The sequence below is a fragment of the Rhodotorula paludigena genome (assembly GCF_050403205.1).
Source record: "Rhodotorula paludigena JCM10292 DNA, Rt_paludigena_JCM10292v1_ctg19, whole genome shotgun sequence".
Lineage (NCBI taxonomy): Eukaryota > Fungi > Basidiomycota > Microbotryomycetes > Sporidiobolales > Sporidiobolaceae > Rhodotorula > Rhodotorula paludigena.
The window spans coordinates 62,679-78,624 of NW_027481439.1; the positions used below are offsets into that span (position 1 = coordinate 62,679).

General features: G+C 64.4%; 10 protein-coding genes across 10 annotated transcripts; 3 read left to right on the top strand and 7 right to left on the bottom strand.

Moving 5' to 3' along the window:
- Positions 1–219: 219 nt before the first annotated feature.
- JCM10292_004173 (uncharacterized protein) lies at positions 220–800 on the bottom strand (the record flags this gene model as incomplete). The annotated part of the gene is made up of 3 exons (XM_076648833.1): positions 220–258; positions 329–496; positions 558–800. 3 exons carry the CDS (start codon positions 798–800, stop codon positions 220–222), a joined length of 450 nt encoding a protein of 149 aa, XP_076505538.1.
- Positions 801–1,917: 1,117 nt separating this feature from the next.
- JCM10292_004174 (superoxide dismutase) lies at positions 1,918–3,192 on the top strand (the record flags this gene model as incomplete). Its single annotated transcript, XM_076648834.1, has 8 exons — positions 1,918–2,160; positions 2,219–2,269; positions 2,339–2,426; positions 2,502–2,515; positions 2,583–2,789; positions 2,855–2,942; positions 3,010–3,020; positions 3,088–3,192. 8 exons carry the CDS (start codon positions 1,918–1,920, stop codon positions 3,190–3,192), a joined length of 807 nt encoding a protein of 268 aa, XP_076505539.1.
- A 505-nt stretch (positions 3,193–3,697) lies between these two features.
- RPB3 (DNA-directed RNA polymerase II core subunit RPB3) lies at positions 3,698–5,377 on the bottom strand (the record flags this gene model as incomplete). The annotated part of the gene is made up of 7 exons (XM_076648835.1): positions 3,698–4,135; positions 4,197–4,310; positions 4,388–4,534; positions 4,598–4,683; positions 4,743–4,887; positions 4,995–5,169; positions 5,253–5,377. The coding sequence occupies 7 exons, from the start codon at positions 5,375–5,377 to the stop codon at positions 3,698–3,700; spliced, it is 1,230 nt and encodes a 409-aa protein (XP_076505540.1).
- Positions 5,378–5,723: 346 nt separating this feature from the next.
- On the top strand, positions 5,724–6,618 carry JCM10292_004176 (mitochondrial fission process 1 family protein; the record flags this gene model as incomplete). The annotated part of the gene is made up of 4 exons (XM_076648836.1): positions 5,724–5,835; positions 5,904–6,132; positions 6,204–6,353; positions 6,429–6,618. 4 exons carry the CDS (start codon positions 5,724–5,726, stop codon positions 6,616–6,618), a joined length of 681 nt encoding a protein of 226 aa, XP_076505541.1.
- Positions 6,619–6,861: 243 nt separating this feature from the next.
- JCM10292_004177 (purine phosphoribosyltransferase family protein) lies at positions 6,862–7,960 on the bottom strand (the record flags this gene model as incomplete). The annotated part of the gene is made up of 5 exons (XM_076648837.1): positions 6,862–6,927; positions 7,011–7,172; positions 7,238–7,462; positions 7,529–7,596; positions 7,915–7,960. The coding sequence occupies 5 exons, from the start codon at positions 7,958–7,960 to the stop codon at positions 6,862–6,864; spliced, it is 567 nt and encodes a 188-aa protein (XP_076505542.1).
- Positions 7,961–8,367: 407 nt separating this feature from the next.
- NPC2 (sterol transporter) lies at positions 8,368–9,331 on the bottom strand (the record flags this gene model as incomplete). The annotated part of the gene is made up of 6 exons (XM_076648838.1): positions 8,368–8,396; positions 8,454–8,522; positions 8,585–8,676; positions 8,740–8,819; positions 8,880–8,992; positions 9,133–9,331. The coding sequence occupies 6 exons, from the start codon at positions 9,329–9,331 to the stop codon at positions 8,368–8,370; spliced, it is 582 nt and encodes a 193-aa protein (XP_076505543.1).
- Positions 9,332–10,015: 684 nt separating this feature from the next.
- On the bottom strand, positions 10,016–11,323 carry JCM10292_004179 (uncharacterized protein; the record flags this gene model as incomplete). Its single annotated transcript, XM_076648839.1, has 3 exons — positions 10,016–10,681; positions 10,745–10,796; positions 11,094–11,323. 3 exons carry the CDS (start codon positions 11,321–11,323, stop codon positions 10,016–10,018), a joined length of 948 nt encoding a protein of 315 aa, XP_076505544.1.
- Positions 11,324–11,601: 278 nt separating this feature from the next.
- Positions 11,602–12,995, bottom strand: TUM1 (thiosulfate sulfurtransferase; the record flags this gene model as incomplete). Its single annotated transcript, XM_076648840.1, has 5 exons — positions 11,602–11,652; positions 11,723–12,029; positions 12,091–12,425; positions 12,557–12,722; positions 12,814–12,995. 5 exons carry the CDS (start codon positions 12,993–12,995, stop codon positions 11,602–11,604), a joined length of 1,041 nt encoding a protein of 346 aa, XP_076505545.1.
- Positions 12,996–13,332: 337 nt separating this feature from the next.
- On the bottom strand, positions 13,333–14,456 carry IDI1 (isopentenyl-diphosphate delta-isomerase IDI1; the record flags this gene model as incomplete). Its single annotated transcript, XM_076648841.1, has 6 exons — positions 13,333–13,502; positions 13,580–13,693; positions 13,779–13,913; positions 13,978–14,184; positions 14,251–14,367; positions 14,441–14,456. The coding sequence occupies 6 exons, from the start codon at positions 14,454–14,456 to the stop codon at positions 13,333–13,335; spliced, it is 759 nt and encodes a 252-aa protein (XP_076505546.1).
- Positions 14,457–14,669: 213 nt separating this feature from the next.
- RSM7 (mitochondrial 37S ribosomal protein uS7m RSM7) lies at positions 14,670–15,377 on the top strand (the record flags this gene model as incomplete). The annotated part of the gene is made up of 1 exon (XM_076648842.1): positions 14,670–15,377. One exon carries the CDS (start codon positions 14,670–14,672, stop codon positions 15,375–15,377), a length of 708 nt encoding a protein of 235 aa, XP_076505547.1.
- Between the last annotated feature and the right edge of the window lie 569 nt (positions 15,378–15,946).

The window sequence follows — 15,946 nt, forward strand, 5'->3', positions numbered from 1 at the left end:
GGGTCCTGCGGCGTCGAGCGGGGCGACGCCTGGTGCAGCGAGGTGGTGTACTGCCTGTGAGTGGTGGAGGCGGGCGACGTGGGTACATCGCCGGCAATGCGCGCCTCAACGGCTGCGTTCCATTCCTTTCGGCAGTGCCGAGAGGAGGTCCTATTTCGAGTACGACGGCGGTCGATGGGCCGGTGGAGGTGGACGACGTGGAGGAGGCGAGCTCGTTTCTCATGGCCTCTTCAGCGTGACAACGCGCTTGAGGGTGCACTGTGGAGGTGGAGCGGGCATTCGTCAGTATCGGAGCCGAGAGGCACGTGACTAGGAGGTGCGCGCGCACCTTGAGCGAACGCTTCGATGAGGTCGACGAGCATGACGAGGTCGACGAGCGGGAGCTCCAGCGACTCGAAGCATGGCGGGAGTCACGCGCGGGGAGCGCGAGCGCCGGATCGTGCACGATGCCGTGTCGAGGGCAGACAGAGTGCGAGGTGTGGTTCCGCGGGAACGACTGCGGGAAGTGAGGAGTCAGCTTCTCCTGCTTGGCTTACGCTTGGCGAGAGGGGACGCACGAAGATCGACATCTTCTCGTCGTTCGAAGAGAGCGAGCAGCGCGACTGCGACTGCACTTGACGGCGGGTCGGCTGCCGCAGTGATGCCTCGACGAGGTCGTGCGGGAGGTCGAGCGAGACAGGCTCGAGGAGGTCGAACGAGTCTCCGCTCAAGGACCACGACGACGCGATGGAGTCACGGTGGATCGACGAGCGCGAGGAGGCAGTCGAGGACCACGACGAGAAGCGGCTGAGCGAGGACATGATGCTTGTTTCAGGTCAAAGGCTTGACGAGAGAAGGAGGAGACAAGCGAGAGCAGCCAGGAGAAAACAGGCAAAGGAGCGAAGGAAAGCTGAGCAAGCCGAAAGTCAGCAGCGACGCTTACGAGCACGAGCGGAGGCGGAGGCTCGAAGTGAGTCGCTCGGCCCTCGCGCACAGTCAGCGAGCGGCACGGGCGGAGGGCCCGGCGACCCGGGCACCGCGCGTCCGCCGAGCGCCCGAACGCCCGAGCGTGCGCTTGACGGGACCGTCGTGGGCCCGCTGTCCTTCCCTGCGGCGTTGCAGAAGCCTGCGGACATTGCAGCTCGGCCAGCGAACCAGCAAAAGAGGAAGAGAGTGGGCGGGAGCGAGTGGAGGTTCCGAGTGGGACAGGGGGGATCGCCGTTGCCTGCGAGAGTGTGATTCAGTTCACTCGCAGCAAACGCGGCGCGCGAAGGCGCAGCGTACAGGCGTGATAAAGGCTCTCCCTATACAGAGGTGACGTTTCCGGCTGTCCACCCGAACACGCCTTTCGCATTCGACTGGCGGGCGCTCCTGCGAACGGCCCGAAACCCCTTCGTCGGGTCTTCACTCCCCGCTGCACATCCACGCTCGCCGCTGCGGAACATCGGCACGCTCTTGCCGCGGCGAGACCTCTCGGAAGTGCCTGCGTCCATGTCCCCGGCCTCCCTCGATGGTCATTTACGGCGGCCAGGCCCAGTCGAGGTCCATGCTTGGCGCACACGGGATCTACAAGCTCGCTGGGAAGGCTCAAAGTACTTTGCTTACCAGACTTTGCTTGGCTTCTTCCGGAAGGTGCCTCGCAATCCAGCGTTGCACCCTTCTCCAAGCGTTTTCCCAGCAAAGCTGCTCACCAGCAGGGCGGCCTTGGCAACGACCTGAGCGCGTCATGCATGCCTGGCTGCTGCCTATTCTGTGATTGCTGCAGGCCGTTGCAGTACTCTGCGCGGCCTCGATGACCGCCGCCCAGCTCTCTCGCCAAGTTTACCGGAAGGACCGCAGTGTCCTTCTCACGGCCAGTCCTCCCTGAAGTCTCTCGCTCTCTCTCTCTCCTCTTTGCATCACTTTCCCTTGCTCCTCTCAGCATAAGCCACATCAGTCATGCGCTCTGCTCTCGCCGCCATCGCCGCCCTGGCGCTGTCTTCCTCGGCTTTGGCCTTCCCCACCTCGTCGTCGCTGCTCAAGCGTGACCACGAGTCCGACAGCAGCAACATGACGGACAGTAGCGACATGGCGGACTATGGAGATGGCCCCATCGTCGACTTCCAGTCGCTGCCGGCCGAGCTTCCGCCGCTGCGCTACGAGTACAACGCCCTCGAGCCGCACATCAGCGAGGCTATCATGGTTGGTCTTGCCATGCTCTTCGACCTGCGGCGAGGACTGACCGCTGACATCCACACAGCGACTCCACCACGACTTCCATCACTCCAGCTTCGTCAACAACACGAACGCGGTGCGTGTGCTGCCTTTGAGAAGGCCGACGGCTTCGGATGTTCCTCCGTGCTGATGTTGAGCTGCGCAGCTCACCACCAACATGACGCGCGCCATCGAGGAGGGCGACCTTACACAGGTTGTCAGGCTCACCAACCCGATCCAGCTCAATGTTGCCGGTGCGCTTCTCTCCTTTCGTCAGCGCCTGCCGCTGCCCGGGCACCCGCTGATGATCACCACTCTTCCGCTTACAGGTCATATCAACCACGTGAGTCTGCGTGTCGGGACAGAAGGCGATGCAGGCGTCTGAGCTTATTGGTTGAACCCGCCCGCAGGCCATGTTCTGGCACACGCTGTCGCCCAACCCGGCAAACCACTCCGGCGGCTACGGTGGCGTCTACGACGAGTCGTCCACGTTGGGTCAGCAGATCACTGAGAACTTCGGCTCGATCGAGCGCCTCAAGGGCATCATGGAGGCCATGGGCGCCGCCGTTCCCGGAAGCGGCTGGGTTTGGCTCATCTGGGACCGCCAGAACCAGGCGGTACGCCCTCTTCACTGTGTCTGTGGAATCCAGCCAGATCAGCTGACGGACTGGTACCCCTACAGCTCGACGTGATCACGACGGCTAACCAGCTCAACCCGGCCGCTACTGAGGTTCCCATCATCGGAATCGACGTGTGGGAGCACGCCTACTGTGCGTTCTTCTCTCACAGCTCTTTGGAAGGAGGACGTGACTGACGGAGACTTGGTGCGACCCGCAGACTTGGACTACGTGAGTAGCCTTTCAACCGTTCCGCGCAAGGAGGACGTGACTGACGCTGACCCTGGTCTCTCTGCAGTACAACCGCCGCCCGGCCTACCTCCGCGCCATCTGGAACGTCATCAACTGGAACGAGGCCAACAAGCGCTTCACGGCCGAGGCGAGCGGCAACTCGTGGTGGTAATCGCCCACCGAATCCCACACAGGAAGCTGGCGCCCTGCCGCCAACAGACACTGTCCGCTCTCTTCGTGCTTCGTTCTTTGATCTGTTCCGATCTTCAATCTGTAACGCGCCCCGCGCCTCGAAATGTCATCCAAAGTTTCGAAGCTGCTAGGCTGTGAAAGGCGCGAGAGTACCAACGGCATCTGGAGAGCTTTCCCAAAGGGGATTCGGGTTTCGCGGTAACCGCTTGCCGAACCATAGAGGAGCGAGCTTTCCGAAGCGAGGGTGACGGGGCGAACGCCTACAAGTCGCGGCCGTTGGCTCCTCCAGGGCAATTGATGGGCTGGACGCGGCAGATAGCATGAAAGCCCTGAGCTCAGAATGCCAGGCGAATTGCTCGCGAGGCAGAACGCAGAGGTCGTGCGAACACTGCGACGAAAACGACGAAAAGAAAGCCCAAAGCAGCAGTACTGTCTCGCCAAGCAGGCCCCGAAGCGCAACGCGGCCCTTGCAAACCGGAGCACGCCTACCACGGTTCACTCGTGCCCCACCCGCCCGCGCCGCCCAGCCCATTCGCGCCCTGCCCGCCGTACCCAGGCGTCCGCGAACCACCCGGCGCACCACCGCCGTACCCGCCCTGCTGTCCCTGACCGCCAAAGTGCGCCGGGCTCGCGCCGTACGCAGGCATGGCCGGCGGGGCGTACCCTTGCCCCGCGGGCGTCGCGCCGCCGCCGTATCCGTACGCCCCGCCGCCGGGTGGAGGCGCACCTGCGCCGCCGCCGTACGCGCCGCCGTATGCGTTCGGCCCGCCGTACCCGCCGTCGCCAACGCCAAACGCTCCGCCGCCCGGCTGCTCCATTCCGTCCATCATCTGCCCCGGATGCGCGTGCTGCTCGCCCTGGTTCGTCAGGTCGAGGAGACCTTGTCGCAGCTGGCCGATCTGAAGAATGAGTGCATCGAGACCCTGCAGAATGAGCAGTGTCAGCGCGTGAAGACAACGCAAGCGAGTGGAGAGCGAAACGCGCCTTGAGAACAATGTCCTCCGGTTTCAGCTGCCCGACCGCCTCGACGTCGTAGTAGAACCGTGACGGCTTTTCGTTGAACGGGAACGCATCCGTGTCCTCCGGCTTCTTCTCATACTGCGGGTGAGCAACTGAAGCGTCAGCACAATTCGCACGGGTGACAGTCGCGCAAGCCCCGGGCGATCTGTACGCACCTTGCCGTTCTCCGACACCGGCCACTCGTCCTTCGGGTCCGTCCCGACCTCGTACCACAAGTCGGTGTGCTTGAGCTTGTTGTACGGGTCGTACTCGAACCCTACTGCGGCGACAGGCGACCACTTTGCGTGTTCGAGCGCGCGGCCCTGTAACAGCGTCCATCAGCGTTCTGCGCGCGATTTGCGCGCTGAAAAGGCGGGGTGACCCACCTTGGTCGCGATGCACCGCAGGTGGATCTCCTGCCCCTTTGCCAACTTCGCCAGCAGGATTCCGTCTTGCAGTTTTGGGTCGGTGCCTGCGTAAAACAGACGGTCAGAGCGCACTCCAAGCCACTCGGTCGCACAAGGGACGCACTTAGTGCCGGCTTGCCCACATCGCTCATGCCACCCTCGAGGATGAGATGCTTGGTCGTCACCTCCATCGTACTGCTCGTCGTGCACTTGGCATCAAGCGTCAAGATAACGGAACACCGCGGGCAGTACGAGTCGCAGTCGCACTCCTGCATGATCGAGGAGAGCGAACGAAGTCAGCGACCTCACGGCCTCAACGACAAGCTCGAGCGCAGCGTTCGACACGCTCGTGCGAGTCTTCGGAGGGCTCGCTGACCTTGTTATAGTTGACGACCTGCTTCTCCATGCCCTCCGAGTTGAGCGGGACGAGGCCCAGCCGGTGCGCGAGCATCTCGTCGGGGAGGACGCTCGTGTTTTCGGTGATCTGGACCTGGTCGATGGCGAGGGTGTCGATGCGCGAGATCATGGCCCTCCGGACCGAGTTGGCGAGGCTGCAGGCGCAGATGCGGATGAGCGAGATGAGGACGGGGACGAGCGAGGGTAGCGGGGTCGGGAGCGCGCGAGAGGGACGGACCCGAGGTGGACGCCGTCGAGGATAAAGTGCACGCGGTCCCCCTTGACCTCGGTCACCTTTACGCGCAGGTCATCGCCGTTGTAGGTCGCGGGCACCTGCTGAGGGAGCTCGCCCACCGTCTGCATCGCGGCCGAGGCGAGTATTGCAGGGTCGCTGAGGCTAGTACGGGTCTGTCACGCGTAGCCGAGGTGCGCCTGGTGCGTCTGGACCGGTGTGTAGCGAGAGCGCGGTGTAGTAAGGAAGTCAAGCAGAGCAACTGTATTCCGGCAGTAGTCCCCGCCTCGACCTCATACGGAGCCGGTGCAGGGGACAGAGCTCCCTTCTGAGTGTACAACAAGCTCGCCTGAACTGCTGTTTGGCCCTTGCCGATATTCCGAGACTGCGATCGACCTCGTCGACGTCGCTCCCCGGCACCGCCTCTTTCCGCTCTTTCCCCCCCCCAGCTCTCCCCGCTAGACGCTGCTGCCACCGATGGACAAGGCCCGCGAGCTCGAGCAGCAGTTTGAGAAGTCGCTCGAGAAGACCGAGCAGCAGGTCCTCGCTGGCCAGGTCGACACCACCGACACTCAGGCCCGTTACCTCGGTGCGTCTGCCCCGCCCCACTCAGCCACACAGGTAGTATACCAACACCACTGACACTCGTGCGCACAGGCTACCTCGGCCGCCTGCGACCGGTCCTCATCTCTTCGTCCCGCTACCTCGCCTACTCGTCCGACGTCGGCGAGTCGTTCCGCCCTGTTGTTGCTCCTCGGGTGGTGACGGGCGCATACGCTCTGTCGTGGACCTATGTAACGGGCGACTGCTGCTATGAGGCGTGGAAGGCGAGCAAGAAGGCAAGGGAGCTCGCGCCCGACTACCTGAACTCCGTCGTCGGCCTGACGTGCGCTCTCTCTTTCGATTCGTGCGGGTTGTAGACCATGTTCAGGATCTGACGAGCCCTCTCGTCCACAGGTTTGCCAAGCGCGCCATCTTCCAGGCGACCGCGTCCATGCTTCTCCCGTCCCTCACCATCCACTCGATCGTAAAGTACAGCGCCCTCGCGCTCAAGAAGTGGGGCGTGCAGAACGTCCGCGTGCGGCAATGGCTGCCCTCTGCGCTCGGGTGCGCTTCCTTCCTCCTGACCCCAAACGCGAAAGACCTAGCTCGCTCACAACGCTCGTTCGCTCTGTTTCACAGCCTCGGCTTCATCCCGTTCCTCCCCGCGCTCTTCGACGAGCCCGTCGAAGAGTACGTCGACTCGACGTTCGACCGCCTCGAGCGCAAGCTGTACCCGGACGCCGACTCGCCCGTGCGCCGCGCGTTCGCCGCGCTCAAGCACCACACGCAGGAGTTGCACGAGCAGGCCGACAAGGAGAAGAAGGAGTGAATGGAGCGCGCTGCGCTGCCGAGAATCCAGTAGACAATTGCTATAGCCTTGTATCCTTAGCTCGTCCGCATTTCTCCGAACGCAGCGAGCAAACCGATTCTCTCGCAATCGCGCTCAGGAAAGTCGGAGGAAGCAACGCGCAGTCTATTGCCGCAAAACCATGGACACGCAACCGATACAGACGGGCAGAAAGAAGGAGGAGAAGGTCTAGAGGGCGGAGTCGTCAGGGTGGGCGTCGACCGCTTAGTCGGCCTTGATGATCGAGTACGAGGGCGCGGCAAGCTTCTCGGTACCCTTGAGGAACTCGATCTGCATCGACAAGGAACAGAGAGCCGAGTGTGTGAGTCGACTTCCCGCCGCAAGTGCGGGAGAGAAGCGGGGGTGAAACGCACGTCGACGACAAAGAGGTTCTGGACGACATTGCCCTTGCTCTGCTGCACGAGCTGCGTCGCCGCGAGTGCGCTCCCGCCCGTCGCAATCAGGTCGTCGATGATGACGACGTTCTGGCCCTCCTTGATGGCGCCCTCCTGCATCTCGAACGTGTCGACGCCGTACTGCGGTTTCCCAGTCTCGCCGTCAGCCGCCCGTCTCGAGCGAAGGACAAGGGAGCAGAGCTCACCTCCTTCTCGTACTGCGCCTGGAAGCACTTGCCGGGGAGCTTGCCCTGCTTGCGGACGGGGACGAACGCCGCGCCGAGGCGGAGCGCGAGGAGCGGGCCAAAGAGGAAGCCGCGCGCGTCGAGGCCGACGATCGTGTCGATCTTGGCCGCCGGGTTGCCCGTCGTCTCACGCAGCTTGGGAAGCGTCACCGAAGTGAGGTGGTGCAGGAAGTGCGTGATCAGGGTCTGTCGCGGCGGCAGCGGTCAGCTCGCGGACTTCGTGCGCGCAGGAACAGCGGAGGGGCTGCGCACCTCGAAAGCGACCGGGTCCTGCAGCAGAGGGAAGATGTCGAGGAAGACGATGCCCTTCTTGGGGAAGTCTGCGGTTCGAGGGTTCGTGTCAGCGGCTGCGGTCTCGTCTGCCTCAGACGTTGTATCTGCGGTGCAGTTCAGTGCTCTCAGGAGCACTCAAGCGGGAGGCAGGACCCAATTCGGGAGTGTCGGCTTCATCAGCTGGAGCACCCAGCTCGGATGACCCTCGCCGTCACCATGCGTCCTGACGGCAGACGCAACCGTACAGGCACGTGTGGGCTCGTACCAGAGCACTGGCGCGCATCAGCTTGCCTGTAGAAGCGCTGATGGCGGCGTGTTGGAGGTCGCAGTGCTCAGGGAGATGTGCAGGAGGGAGCGAGACGAACCAGGGTGGACGCCGAGGAGCGAGTTGAGGTAGGCGACGTCGGACATGTCTGCTGGCGAGTATCTGGACAAGCGCGACAAGCGGTTGGTGTGAGGAGGATAAGCGTCCGCCTCGACTCCGGAGTCGGTGCTTCGGAGACGAGCGGACTGTTTCACCCGCGCGGTGACGCACTCGCGCAGTCTGACGCCTCTCGTAGAGACATAGCTTCCTCTCTGATTGACTGAGAAAGACCGTCCGGAGTTCGAGGCCTTTTAAGTCGTAACAGGAGGATGCGTTTACAAGACAGAGGGAGACTGAAGGGCGCGCAGGCAGGAACAAACGAAGACACGGTACGAGGCAGGACGGCGGACAGGAGCAGGCCAGGAACAGAAAGAATACGGGTACTGGAGCGGATGTGCGAGCCGCAGCGGAAGAGGGCGCCGGTGGAGGGGTATAGGCGGATGTGCGAAGCCGTCTAGTGGTTGTCGGGGACGAGGAAGTTGACTGCGAAATGTAACCGGTCAGTTCCAGTTCGCGTAGCGGCAGCGAGACTGGACGCACTCCACAGGTCGACGCAAGCTGCGGGCAGCTCCTCCTGCGTGAAGACACGCGCCTGGACCTGGAACTTGGCTGCGCACGTATATCGAGGTCAGCTCTCAGCCAGGAAGCATCCCTCTGAGAAAGGAGCGCACCCCGGGGAATCTCGGCAGGGAGGTCGACCTGCTGCTTAATGGTGTACGAGTCGGGCGAGATGGGGCACGACAGGGTCGCGTTCGCGTTGTCGCTGCACATGCACATCATCAGTCAATGTACGTTCAGACATCGTGTTAGCCGGCGGGAGACGCACAGCTCTTCGCACACGTCGAAGCGCTTGGTGAGGAGCTTGATGAGGCCCAGCTTGACCGTTACGTCGGCGTACGTCCCTTGCTGCGAGCGTCGTCTTGTAAGCATGCTGTCATCTGCAACAGGACGGCAAGTGCAACGCACGTCGATGAGGTTGTGAACCTTGCCAGACGCCTCAATCGAGAGCTTGTGGCCCGGCTTGGGCGGGTCGGGCGACACCTTGATGCTTTCGATCTCGAGCGCGTCGCCAGGCTCGCCTGCACGTCCTCAAGCGTCAGTCCAGCCCATTCGCACACAGCCTCGATTCAGTCAGGCGAGGCGCGTTCGTCCCCCCACTCGGGGTCTCATCATCGCCACCACCTCCTCCCTCGCAGTCGTTACGGAGGCAGGGACGCACCGCAATCGTACCACCCCCACTGAGTCATCGCCCCGACGCGCCCATCGTCTCCGAGGTTGGCGAGCTTGCCCGCGCTCCAGTCAAGGGCGGCGCGGCCGGCCTGGTTGAGGACGAGCTGGGCGTCTGCGGGGGCCGGAGCGGGGACGGCGAGCGCGGTGGCAGAGAGCGCAGCGAGAGCAAGGGTCGATCGGAGCAGCATGGCGAAGGAACGGTGGGGAGCGGAGACAAGCCGTCGTCGTCCGCTCTTCGTCATGTCCGACGCTCCACCTTGGACGCCTCGCTGCGCTCCGCTTGACTGCCCATGCAAGCCTTGCATGAGGTACTACAACAGCTTCGAGACTGCTGGCGTGTCCCTGCACAACGCCCCGCTCATCCGCAGTCCTGCTCGCCTCCTGCTTGCGATCATGTTATCCTGGCTCGACCAGCCCGCCGACGGTGCTGTGTGGAATCCCTCCAGCACACTTGCAATCACTGTAAGCAGGTCTCGCTGCACTCGCGTTTTCCACTGCGCGTCCGCCTTGCCTGCTTCCGCAAGAGAGCGACAGACTGAACAAAGTTGAGCGTCAGAGAGGTTTGCTTATGCATGTGCGTTGTGCGACGAGGCATGCTTGACGTGGAGGAAGAATGGAGTACTACTGCTTGTACGTAAGAAAACCGAAGGGGGAGAGACAAGAGATGTGGGACTGCTAATAAACCTGAGAGACTGAAGGAAGAACTATGGTGAGTGATTTGAGTGTCTATGCTGTCATGGCGTGGCAATGCTATGTGTACTGATATGAGCCGGTGCGTTATTGTGCGAGAGAGAGAAAGAGAGGAGCAGAGGCGAATGGCGGACAGACTCGGGAAGTCTAGGCCGGGAAAATCGTCTACACGGGAATACCGTCTACACGAGTGCGGCGGCGACGATGCCCACAAGGCCGAGGACCGCACTCGATGCGAGCGCTGTGCCCCGCTTGGTCGCGCCGCTCGTCGGCGTCGACGCCTCGGCTGCTGCGAGCGTAGCGTCGGACGCGCTGGCCGTCGCTGTCGACGAAGCCGGCTCTGCGGTGGTCGACGGCGCCGAGCTCGTCGCCGTGGCCGAGAGAGGCGCGTCGTTACCCACTGCGGAGGACGGCGAAGAGGACTCGTCGCCCGCGGCGTTGATGTCGCGCAGGCCTGTGGCCGTCGCGGCGGCAGCCGCGGCGTCGGACGAGCTCGTCGATGCGGCGCGGTGTCCGCCGAGGACGGTCGAGTCGCCGTCGGGGAAGTAGACGGTGATCGGGCGCTCCTCGATCTGCGGCGCCGAGCTCGTCGTCGCGGGAGCGGCGGACGCAGCCGAGGAAGACGAAGGGGCAGTCGACGACTCGGCGCCTTCGATCGTGAACAGCGGCGAAATGTTGGCCGTCGAGCCCATCGTGATCAGGTAGGTCGAGCGGGTGGGCAGGTCGGCGGGCAGAGGGAGGGAAGCGGTACCCGAGCCGCCGTAGAACGAGACATTGCCGAGCGGGTGGTCGACATCGAGGTTGTACCCGCTCGAAGGGTCCGCGTCGTCGAGGAAGCCCAGGAAGACCTGCGTACCGAGCGTGTCAGTCGAGACGGGCGAGTGCGAAAGATAGAACGAGGGCAGACGGACCTGGGCAAACTGGTGGATCTGGTTGTCCGGGTACGCGGGCTTGGTGTTGTTCCTGCATTGCAGCGAACGCGCGTGTCAGTGGCACCGTCCGAGACCAAGCAATGCGTTGCGCGTTCCAACGGACGCAGTCGCCAGGCCTTCCTCGTTCAGCGTGGGCGCAACGCGTCGCCGGGGCTCCGAGCGATAGCGCGCCTGCACCTCGTCGCGCGCGCGCGTCCCGAGCCCTCGAGCGTCCCTTGCGCGTCGCGTGGGAGCCCAGGGAGCCGCGCGAGTGCGGCAGGAGCGCGGCAGGAGCGAGGCCGAGGTCCGATCGCTTGTCCTGGCCGAAGACGACGTCGAGGCGACTCACCATGCAACCTCGAGCGCGCCGCCAGCGGTGAAGACGTCGCCCTTTGCGGGTGACGAGATGCGTGGGAAGTAGGCAATGAAGCCTGCGAGCGCGGCCTCGGCTGTGAGGTCGCCCTCGGAGCGGGAGGCGAGGTCGCCCAGGTCACGGGGCGCGAGAGGGCGCGCGAGGTCCGCGAAAGGTGCAGGGAGGGCGGCAGCGGTCGCCGCGAGGGCGAGAAGGAGTGCGAGCATGCTCTTCGGGCACAAGGAAGAGCGATGAGACGAGTGAGAGAGCGTACAGACGCGTCTCGAGAAGGTCGGCGCGCGTCGAGTGAGGGCAATCGAATGTGGGGGAGCGCGGGGGCAGGGCCTCGTCCTTCAGAGCCCGACCTCGCACTCGCGCTCTCACCGCAGCGCGCTCTGCCGATCAGGGGCGCGTTTCGTAGAGTCGCCGCAGTCCCACCCAGAGAGGAGAAGTGTGCACTTCGAAGTGTGCGTCTAGGTTGGCAACTCGTCCCTCGACTCGCCGTCTACGACTTCTCAATCTTGCTCTCTGGCCGCGACGCATACCCCGTCCAGCTCTGCACAAGCAATCAACGCCGTGAGCGACTGCAATAGGAGAGACCCGAGAGCGTGAGAGGGCCGGCGCACCTCGTCGTAAATCGCAACGTTGGCCTCTGCGCCCGCCCGCTGCAGCGCCAGCCACAGCACGGCCGCCGTCATCCCACTCCCGCACGTCGACGTGACGGCGCGCTCGCCCTGCTTGATCTGCGCCCACACGTCGGCGCCGAGGTGCTCGCTCAGGACGCGCTCGAGGTCGGCGGGCGCGAGCAGCGTCTTGTACGGCGGCGTCGTCGAGGATTCGGGGGAGAGGACGGCCGAGAAGGGGAGAGAGAGACTGTGCGGGATATGCCCTGACGAGAGGCCCTCGCGCGGCTCGGGGTCGGTCCCGTGGAACCTGGCAGACATGCGAGCGTCAGCGACCGCCGCGAGTGGAGACGGAAACCAGCTTGACACACCGCCCTGCCGGCCTCGCGTCAACAACAGCGTCGCCCTCCTTGCCCTTATCCGCGTTCGCCGTCATGTCGCTCCACTGCCGCACGTCGTCGCGCTCTCCGCCGTCGACCTTGTACTCGGTGAACATCTCCTCAATGTCCTGGATGAAGTAGCTCTCCACGCGGGGCTTGTGCGCGTACAGCAATTCGGAAAAGATGGGCCCGTACGCGAGCTGCGCGCCCGCTTCGGCGGCGTGCGGGTTCGGGTTCGTCGGGCGCTCGGTGTCGATCGGGAGGCCCTCGGCGAGCCAGCGCGGGAGGCCGCCGTCGAGGATCGAGACTTGGTCGTGGCCAAAGTGCTGGGCAGAGGGTAGGGAGATGGGCGAGAAAGAGACGAGAGTCGGAGGCGGTGCAGCGGATAGTCGAGGAGAGGAGCAGGTCAGCCGGGAGGCTCCCTCGCTCCAGATAGACACGAGCGCTCGTAACGCACCTTGAACGTGAACGCCGTCCTCGGAGACGAGAATACGCCGACCGTGTCGTACACGACGACATGCGAGTCCCTCGCGATCCCCAACCGCGAGCACGCGTCCTCGAACTGCTCTACGCTCGGAATGTTGTGCGGCACGCCGACGTCGCTCTTGCCCGCAATCTGGTCCCTGCGCGCCCGCCAAAAATTCTCGTCAGCCAAGGCGTGACGACGATGATCGCTTCATCAGTTGCGCAAGATCGGCGCGGAGGAGAGCGTACACATCCCAGAACGCCGCGCCGTGGATGCGCTTGTGGCGGTACTCGGCCCATGCGCTGCGCTGCGATGCAGGCATGTGCCAACTCGCGTCGAGGACGACGGGCGGCTTGGACTGCTTGGATGACGGCGAGAGGAGCGACGAGAGCTCTTTGGGCGTGAGGAGCGAGACGGGCTTGGTCGACATGCTGCGGCGCGAGAGGGAGGCGAGAGAGCTGGTGCTCGCCAGCCGAGGGGCGCGGTGGAGAAGCATAGTTGTGGAGAGGAAGAGGGAGAGAAAGGGTCAGGCAGGTGGGGAAAGGCAGGGGAGTGGTGAGCGACACAGTGCTTCCTTCCGTCTGCAGGATGGCAGACGTAGCTTACAGGTGCTCTCACGTGGACAGAGCAGAGCAGCGGAGGCGTCGCGAGAGACCGGAGCGGCACCGGGAATAGACGAGTTGCAAGTGCGAAACAGCCGACGGCCCGCCTCGGCGCCGTCGACGTGGGGGTATACCTAGACGAAACTGCTGCGTGCCCGTTCCCCTCTACATGCGGATGATCTCGGCCATCTCGGCCTTGGCCTTCTCGACCTCGGGGATGAGCGCCTTTGCGTCGAGGCGGTCCGACGGGCTCGCGCGCGACGCGAGGAGCGCGTCCCACCACTTGTAGAGGAACGACTCGGCGATGAGGCGGAACCAGGGCGTGAAAGTCGATTCTGTACGTGCGCGCAAGCGTAGCCTCGTCAGCCTCTGAGAGGGAAGAGAGCGATGGGAGACGGAGGGCGCGACGGACCAGGGTCGCGGAAGAACTCTTCGAGCTCGGCCTTGGACAGCCACTTTGTCCCGCTCACTTCGTTCGGGTTGACGTCGATCTTGGGGTCGAGCGTGAGGAAGAGGATGTAGTCGACTGTTCCGCGCGCGCGTGCGAGCATCCAGGTTAGCGACGTTAGCGACGTCCCAGAACTGCGAGGTGGCTGGGCGGCGCGACGCACTCTCGTGCTCGGCCCAGATCTCGTCGCTCGGCGCGTAGTAGTGGATGCGCGTCAGGTAGGCAAAGTCGTCCAGCGGGTAGTCGGCGGAGATGCCCAACTCGTGCGTCAGTTTCCGTGCGCCCGCTCGCCGCACGCCTGCGAAGATCCGTCGTCAGCACCTCTCCGGATCCTGCAGCAGCGGACTGGCAGCGCGACGCACCGATCTGACCGTCCTCGTCCATCTCGCCAAAGCTGGTCAACGGGTGCGAGCAGCACGTGTTGGTCCACATGCCGGGGAACGTGATTTTCTCGTCTGCGCGGCGCTGGAGGAGGAGCTTGCCCGTCTCGGGGTGGAAGAGGAAGACGGAGAAGGCGCGGTGGAGCGGCGAGCGCGACTCTGCGGAGCCGGGAGGGGGGATCAGGTGGCCTAACGGGGGTCACTCTGTCAGTTCAAAGTGGCAGGACAGTCGTGGGAAGCGAGCAGTGGACGCACAGTCCTTCTTGGAGCCCTCGCCGATGTTGCGGTCGTCGTTGTCGAGGAGGATGAGGCGCTCCTCCATGAGGTGGATCTGCTCCTGGTCATACTTTGCGGGGTCGAGCGTGATTGTGTCTGCGTTGGGACTGGACTGGGTCAGTGGGTGCACGCGTCTGACGCGCTCGGGGAGCTGCGAGAGGGTGCGCACGGGTGGTGGTGGCCATGGTGCGGGTCGAACGAGCAGGCAAAGTGGAGCAAGCGGGGTCCGGGCAGAGCAGGGGAGCTTCGTGAGCGTGTGTGCAGAGCTCTGGGCGTGTCTCTGACGCTCTTTTGCGCAGCGTGCGATGGGAATGAGGGCAACCTCCGCCTCCGCTTCGACCTCGTCTTCGCTCTCGTCCTGCTCGCTTCTCTCTCTCCCTCGACTCCGCCAGAGCAGAATGTCGCGAGTCCAGACCACCGCGCGCACTCTTGTCCGCACCCTCCGCCCCCAGTGGCACCCGGCCCGCCTCGCGTCGTCGTCGGCCGCCTCTCCCTCTGCGTTTGACCAGGCGCTCGCAGGCACCTCGGCCGCCGCCCTCTTCCCGCGAGGCGCAGCAGCACAACAGCAGCCCACCGCAAGCACCTCACGCGCGCCCCTCGCCGCCTCGCCTTCCTCGCCCTCCCTCTCGTCCTCCTCGCTCCCCTCGTCGTCCGTCCCGCTCCCTCGAGACCCCGCCGCCGTCGACCCCGACGCAGAGCTCCTCGGCGTCCTCGCCCGCCTCATCATGCGCGACGGCAAGCTCGCCCGCGCCCACGCCTTCCTCGCGACCTGCCTCGCCGACCTCCAGCTCGCGACCGGCTCGCCCCCGCTCCCCATCCTCCGCCGCGCCGTCGACCTCGCCAGCCCCTCGATCCGCATGGTCGGCCGTCGCAAGGGCACAAAGGTCATGCCGACCCCGCAGCCCCTCACCGCAAAGCAGCGCCGGCGGCAGGCGTGGCTCTGGATCGTCGACGCGAGCGACAAGCGCCAGTCGACCGAAAAGGACTTTGGCAAGCGCCTCGCCCTCGAGGTCCTCGCCGTCCTCAACGGCCAGAGCGAGGCCCTCAAGAAGCTCGCCGGCATCCACACGCTCGGCGTGACCGGCCGCGCCAACGTCGGGCGGTAGTTAGCGGCGGACGAGTCGAAACGCGCTTCGTTCAGGCCGCTCGAGCGCCGCGCCTGCTTGCGAGAGATGCAGGGCATGCGTGCGCTGCTTGTGAAGCGGACGGCTGCCCGTCTGCCGCTGTTCCGTACGGTGCGATCCACACTGCTCTCCTGCAGAGGCTGTTCAACGAGGCGGCACCCCTACCCCGACTGGCTCGATGCGCTGCTCACTTGTGTACAGCGCTCTCGTGTGCCCATGCCCGCTGTCCGAATTTGTCACCGCAGGACGCGTAGGTCGGAAGAGCCAGAGCAAGCGGAAGAAAGGCAGCGCTCATCCGGAGCCCGCTGTCCGGCTTAACTCTATTCTAGTGCAAGTTGTAAAGCTCTTGATAGTGCTGGAGTAGCCTTGTGGGAACGGGTCTGTGGGTGACAGGAGGACACGAACGGGCACGATCACACGGAGTGCAGTTGCCCCACGCTTCGAGTCGCACCGCCGCGTGCAGCTGCCTGGTTTGCGCGCTTGTGCAGCTCTTGCCTGGAGCCGGAAGCTGGTTCAGGACGTCAGCTCGCGCGCCGCGTGCTCGTCGCACC